This window comes from Carassius carassius, chromosome 43 (assembly GCF_963082965.1).
Source record: "Carassius carassius chromosome 43, fCarCar2.1, whole genome shotgun sequence".
Taxonomy (NCBI): Eukaryota; Metazoa; Chordata; class Actinopteri; order Cypriniformes; family Cyprinidae; genus Carassius; species Carassius carassius.
Genome location: NC_081797.1, coordinates 12,415,806 through 12,423,378, shown reverse-complemented (window position 1 = coordinate 12,423,378; position 7,573 = coordinate 12,415,806). Strand labels below are relative to the sequence as shown.

The 7,573-nt window shown below is 33.7% G+C and overlaps 1 protein-coding gene across 1 annotated transcript; it reads left to right on the top strand.

The window, feature by feature from the left end:
- The first annotated feature begins 3,104 nt into the window (after window positions 1–3,104).
- On the top strand, window positions 3,105–7,392 carry LOC132124943 (interleukin-17 receptor A). Its single transcript, XM_059536112.1, has 9 exons — window positions 3,105–3,265; window positions 3,357–3,618; window positions 3,776–3,900; window positions 4,147–4,267; window positions 4,463–4,626; window positions 4,771–4,845; window positions 4,929–4,998; window positions 5,146–5,271; window positions 6,277–7,392. Exons 2-9 carry the CDS (start codon window positions 3,396–3,398, stop codon window positions 7,305–7,307), a joined length of 1,935 nt encoding a protein of 644 aa, XP_059392095.1. The 5' UTR covers window positions 3,105–3,265; window positions 3,357–3,395; the 3' UTR covers window positions 7,308–7,392.
- Window positions 7,393–7,573: the final 181 nt, after the last annotated feature.

The window sequence follows — 7,573 nt, the reverse complement described above, 5'->3', positions numbered from 1 at the left end:
CCTTTGTACTCACATGTGCAAATATCTGGGCAATTTGTTCTCCAATCTCCACCTTGCTCAGAAGCATTTGCACAGAGCGGGGTGTGAATGTCCTCCAGAACAAGGACATGTGCATTTACAAATGACACACACTAGTGCAGGGGTCATCAATTCTTTCTCTGTTGCACTAGCAGCTTGCAATCAGGCTTATTATGGTTAACTTAAACTAAAACGATTCAAAATACATTTTTGCTCATTGAAATAAAGCTGAAATAAATATAAGAATTTTTTAAACTAAAAATAAGTTTAAATTAATACACTTATTATCTAAATACATACCTGATTAAAAAATAAACTAGAAATGAATACAAATTGAAAGTGAATTAAAACTGAAATAACAAAATAAATGTTAATAATTTTATTTAAAAATAACTAAAACTAATAAAAATGACAAAAGCACATATTTATTACAAAATTACTAAAGCTTAAAATTATATTAAAATGAAAATAAATAAAAAATAAAAGCTAATTAAAATATTCATAAAACCTATAATAATTTATAAGTAAAACTAAAATATCACTGCTGTAATGAACATTTTAGAGATTAATTTAGAGATTTGTTCATTTTGACTTATCTGAAATGTAATTGATAACACTTTACATTAAGGTCCCAGTTGTTGACCTTACTTAGTTAACTACATTAACATGAACTAACAATGAAAAAATACTTTTAAACCATTTATTAATCTTAGTTAATGTTTGTTTCGACATGTACTAATACGTTGTTAAAATCTAAAGTATTTATAGTAAAATGATGTATTGGACCTGGGGTAACTGAGCTTACAATTACAGTAGTATTTTTATTAATTAATGCCAACAAAGATGAATAAATACTGTAACAAATGTATTGCTCATTGTTAGATAATTCATTAACTAGTGTTATCTAATGGGATTTTATAATAAAGTGTTTTTCATTTCATTGCACTGTAACTTTGTACATTCATAAAATAAGCTTATTTTGTTGACATGTATGATTTGTTAACTCCGCAATTGTAATAAATGTTCTCCTCGTAAATGCTAAAGTTAACTGGCCTTTTCATTAACCTTCGTGCTTGTGTTTGAGGACTATAAAAGCAGAGTTCTTCAAGGCTATGGAGCCTGTGTGCTGTGTAAATGGGGTGAGGGCAGACAGTAACTCATGAGTACTTGTTTAGAAGGGACTGAAGGTTTTAATTATAATTCGAACATGTTTGGATAATTATAGTGCACTTGAATCTCATTCTAGGCCACAAAAAGCAACTTACGTGAACCTAATGGCAAAGCGCTCAATGACAAGGTGACATTGTAGTATTTTTATGAGATTTTATTAAAGAGATGTTGACCTTTGTGAGCTGATATGTCATGTAGGCCCAGCATGTGTTACAGCTTCCAGTGATGATACTGTGCCATGAGATTTTACTGTGACAGAATGAGAAGGGGGGTTTTGCAAGCGCTTCTTAAATCCTCTGCTGACTGCTGGCATGTCGTGGTAGTTATCGATGTCAGCAGACCTTGTGAAGTCATTTTAGTGGAAGTCTGCTGTGTAATGGAAGTGTGATGTGCAATGAAAACTAGCATGATTCAATAGCTTGTGTTTAAAGTCACTGGCTAGTGGTGTTACAATTTTGTATGAAAATAAAATTTACTAGAAAGTAAGACACAACTGATGTTTGAAGAGAGGTAGAAAGTAAATATATCGCTCATATATTGATCTAAATTACCCTGTTAATTATTCTTTGATCTGAAATGAGCCCTCTAGTGGTAATACGATGATTTTATTGCTAGTATTTTGCCTTTTAGATATCTTGCTGGTCATTTTAATTTATTTTAAAATACAAATTTTCATCAGCCATTGCTATACTCTTGAAATTATTCCGTAGACCTGCTACCACAACTTAAATAAATGCAGTGTTACAAGTTAAAACTTATAATTTATTAATTTAGTTAAAGCTTTTAAGTTGCAAACATAATTTTGTAGGGTTCAGTTGACATAATAATGTTGATCATTACATTAACTTAATATTGTGCGTAATTTAAACTCAGATTTTAATGTTAATTGAATTTCTAATTTAATTGATTTGTTTTGTTAACTTTGGAAATTGGGTAGGGGATTTCTAGTTCCCAGCATGCTTTGCATCTGAATTGATAAGGAGGGTAAATGTAGAAATGGAAAAGTTAAGGGAAAAACACGCTGGTCTTTAATGGTGTTGCATTTCAAAGAGTTTCTGTTGCGTTGACGTCTTTGTGGTTATTGTGCTGAAGAGTAGACCACATGAAGGTAAACACAACTCTGTGCTATCTGCCAGTGACAGGTAACAACTTATTCCTACTCTAAATGTACGTGCTAAAAAAGGTACATTTAGCATGTTATTATAGCTGTGGATTTGAACAGAAAGAAGAAAATATAAATTGGTTCCAGGCCCACAAATCCCTTAGTTGGGGCAACTATTTATTTATTTATTTATTTATTTTTTTTTGTGTAATCAACATAAAAATGTGTGCTTATGTTACAATTGATTAAGTTCTTCTAACTCAATATAGTTTGGTTGAACCTCATTTCATTAGAAGCTGTCAGAACTGCTGCGTACATTTTTTTAGTGTATATTTTTGTGGAATCTTTGACCCTTTTTTATTGATTTGTATGATTTTTGGCAAATTGAAAGCTCAAAAGAATAGCATTTATTTGATATACAGTATAGACTGTATTATATTATGAATGGATTTGTTTAAATGTCAAAATTGCTTTCAGGTGAAGTATAACCTAAATTTATCTAGTCCTGTGTTTCAGTGGTAGAAAATGAAACAAGTAGGTCACCCTGCATCTCAAAACCAAATTGCTATGAAAACTTTGAGTCTAACGTCCAACTAAGTATTAAATATAATACGCTGAGAATAGAACGTTTTTAGCTGAATTCATTGCATGTGTAGTTAAAGGACTTGATTTTAAGATAGCCTTGAATAAAAAGACAATGTTCGTGAGAAAAGCTTTATATATTCGTGTGCGTCAGACTCATCTACTCCCCTTTATCAGATCTCCTGGTTTCCTCTAAATGCAGATAGAATCTAACAGAGTCATGAGAGGATGTTTGACGTTCTGTCACATAACTTAAAAATCACAGTACCAGAGAAAACATTAAATACAATGGGAGTGATTTTTGTCTCTCTTTTCTCGCTGCTTTCATGTGTCATAATGAAAATCTCATCCCTGCATCTCATTGAACTGCCTCCGATGGAATGTTCTCAAGAGGTAAAGATGATTTTTGTTCCCTTTTATCTATTGATGTTAATGTTATTCATATAAAAACAAGTTCAATTTTCATTATGCTGTTTTCTGACAGGGAGTGAAATGCAATGTTGAAGTAGGCAAGTAGGAGTTGATGTCTTCTTCAAAAATGAGTTTTTTAAAGACAAAATCAAAGACATTTTCATTAGATATTTCTTTGATGGTCTTAGGTAACTGTTCAGATCAGGGTTGGGTGGTGCCAAGAGACAAAGCCCCAAGGTCTCCTAATGTAACTGAAAAAAAGGTAGCAGCCAAGAAGGACGACAGTGGACAGTTTGTACCAGTCCTGTACATTACATGGAGCCAGTTCCCGGATGGTAAGACAAGTATGATAACATAGAGCTACCCACAGGACTATAAATTATTTAAATCAAATTGCCTTTTTGAGAAGAAATGTAACAGAACCTGTACAGATGGTCAGCATAATTATCTATTTAAAGCATTTATTAAATTAAATTGAATTATTTTCCTCAGGGAGTATATACACTCTAAAAGGGACTGAAGTGCTTGTGGTTGAAATGTCGACAAAACGCAGCATTTGTGTTCGTTACATTTTCAATAACACTCTATCGGATACAAAAAACCCAAGACGGGGCAGGGTAAGAGCACTTTTACTTATACAATAATATATCCACTGAAAGAAGTGTAATTTGTAACCCAGTAAATTTCACTAATGCCAAAAATAGCAAGTAACACATTGAATTGAACATGACATTTTGAAGTAGAAAGGCCTAGTAGAAACATACTTCAATTATCTTTATTTACAAAAGAAAATAGTAATAATGTACTATGCAGTGTTATTCACACCATTGTTTCAGCTTTGCCTCTTTCCTTCACCTTTTTAGTGGACATTTTCTTTGGACAGAATTGTGCTCATTCCTGACTTTAAATACCAGGTTTTTGTAACTAATTTACCAAAGCTAGACAGAGGGAGCTATACAACAATAACCAACATCACAGTTCCAGGTGAGAATTAATCAATGACGCAATCAAACAGTTGAGGCTTGATGATTAGATATGTAGCAGACATGAAATCCAAAATGCTTTGTAAACATGGAAAGTCTTCATTCTGTCCTATTGGGATTATTCGGAGGTGATGTAAATTGGTGTCCAATTCTTAAAAAGTGAACTGCTGTTAGGTAAATCTGTTTGTCATTTTAGATCGCTTTTGGGATATGAAGGTAGAACGGTCAGTGCGAAAGGATAAAGAAAATGGTAACTTGGTAATAACAATAGAATTTGAACCAGGAGAGTTCTCTGACCAATACAAAGTCTCCATCTTCAGTCCTGACCTTCAACCAGAACCGTTTCACATTGTCATAAAGGTACTTTTAATGTCCAGTGTCTAAAAGACTCCACAGTGCCACCTGTTGTGTGTTCAGTCATAAATGTATATTCATATATAGCATTAATATAAGAAGCACAGACAATATTATGAGTGTGAATGCTAAATTAATTCTGTTTTTAAGGGGAACGAGACATTTCTGAAGGTTAATTTCACGCTGAAAGCACGTCGGATAAATCACTGCAATTTGGAATTGGTGGTGAGTTATGAGGATGTTTTGTAATTTAATAATAATAATTTCTTTCATATCAGTAAATGATTAAAAGATGCCCTGTTCAACAGATTCAGCCACTGTCTGTTGAAAGCATGAATAACTTTCTGGAATACAGAAGAAAATTTGATATCTGTCCCTGTATGTATTATACATTTACAATAAATGTTTTATTGCCTGTGTGTTTTTAATTAGCCAGCCTTTAAATTATGATAAAATTCAAATGTCTCAATGTATGGTTCATTGGACCTCTAGTTTGTTTTATCTATATTAACATTTTAATGTCAGTTCTTCCAGGTGCTCCTGTTGTTTTTATCACTTTGGTGACACTGGGGCTGTTGTTGGCTTCATTGGCAGTTACTGTTTGCATTTTTGGCTGTATTGTATTTTTGAAGTACAAGGATTTACATAAAGGTCAGTGCAAATAAAACAATCAAATAAATAGGCACAAAACTTAGGCCTGGTTTCGCAGACAGGGTTTAAATTAAGCCCGGGTTAGGTCATTGTTCCATTAGGACATTGAAGGATCTTTTATAAACGTGCCTTAGAATAAACATTACTGGTGTGCATCTTGAGACAAATCAATAGTACTAACATATATTAAGATCAGCCAGTGCAAGTTTCTTTCAGCTGAAACAGCCCAGACATGCATTTTAGTCTGGGACTAGGCTTAAACCTTGTCTGTGAAACTGGATCGTAATGAAACAGAAGTAGCAACAGTTTTCACAGAAAAAATGTGCGGCGGAGACTTGACTGCATGCATTATTTGTTGATTAGATTTAGATTTCAGAATTTGTATCTGAATGCTTCCACTTTATAAAAAACAGTCCATTAGGGGTGACTGACACAGATTGTGTTTTGTCTTTAAAAATGCAAGAAAAAATAAGCCCCAAATGTCCAAGTTGGGAGTCTATCTGAGAAAAAAATTGCAGATGAAATTTTTGTTCTTTTTATGAATGATTAAATTTTTCATTTACGATAAAACTATTCATTTACAATAAAAGCCAAACATTGCATGTACAAAATACAATTATGACAAATTAAAGGCTATAAAAATAAGATTTACATGCATAAATTGAGTGAAAACACCAAAAAGGGAAAACACACCCAATGCCCAAAGTTTTTATTCATCTTTATTCCCTTTTTTCCTAATTTAAATTTATCCAGAAAAGGTGCATTGCCATCCTGATCCAAGATATTGAAACGCAACTGACATTAAACAACTTCCCATCTCTTAAAAATACAAACTTGCCATGAGTACCTGATCGCACCAATAGTGTTCTAAAAGTCAAATATAGGCTACATTGTTCTGCAGTTTTCAATTGTTTTGCTGTATCTTTCACTCACTCTTTATTATTTCAAAACATTTTGAAGGTTCCAAAGCTTTTGTATCTTAATAATAATCATGTCTTTTGACAGAAATGCCCTCCTCAGACAGCTCAACATGTGCAAAGGGTAAACTAGAGTGGAATCCCATTCACGAGCCTAAAAGAGTCATCATCATCTACTCTCTTGACCACCCCCTGTACAAAGAAATCATCTTGAAGTTATGTGCCTTCATGAGGGCCAAATGTGGCACAGACGTCACTCTAGATCTCCTTGACTCTGTCTGGCTCAGCACAATCGGAAGAATTCAGTGGCTGGATATGCAAAGGGAACGAATCTCCAAGTCCTCAGATAAAGTACTGATCTTGTGCTCTTCAGGCGTACATGCCAAGTGGAAGGCCATGTGCGGTGAGCACAAAGTAAGACTGAAGGAGGATGAACGTTCACCCATAGGAGACATGCTCACGCCGGCTCTGAGTCTCATTATACCGGATTTTGTTCATGCTTCATCTTTCCACAAGTACATAGTGGCTTATTTTGATGATGTGTGCAGTGAGGATGATGTTCCAGCACCATTCAACGTCGTGGTGAAGTACAAACTGATGAAGCACTTTGAAGAACTTTACTTCCGAATACTAGACATTGAAAAACATGAGCCGGGACGGATTAAGTGTATTGAAGGTATCAGGGAGAACGATTACTTCAACTGTCCATCAGGACGAGGACTTCGGGATGCTATTGAAGCTTTTAAAAATTACCAGCTGAAGAATCCAAATTGGTTTGAAATGGAGCTTTTGGACACTGATGATGAAGAAGAGGAAACCATCTTGGAGTCAATGTGCCCTACAGACATTAACTATAGCTCTGTTACTGAATGCTATCAGCTATCTGAAGAGCATAAAGCTCATACATTTGTCAATATGATTAAGTTTCAGAATGATGAACATGTTTTAAAGTCTTCCATCGCAGAGACTACCATAATACTGAGCGAGAATTCTTCAGTTCTTACCACAGATGTGCATTACAGTGGCTCAGTACAGAGCAGCATTACAGCTATCGATGTAAAAGGTTTACCAGCAACTAAACCTGTGGCACAACATGCTTTATGCTTACAGGCTCTGTGAAAATGTCTGATTTAAGCTTGAAATATCAGTCTGCTGTATTATACTTCTATTCTGTTATATATTATATATTTTTTTATAAACTTTGTTTAGTTTTTTTCTATGTAGTTATAAGTTCACTTTAGTTAGTGCGGTTGTGTAGTTTGAGTTCTACACAATCATGTTAATTTGTTTACTTACACAGAAAAAAATTTAATTACATCTTATAAACACACACATCAAACATGTTTATGAGATAAATATATATTATATATATTAAATATATTATG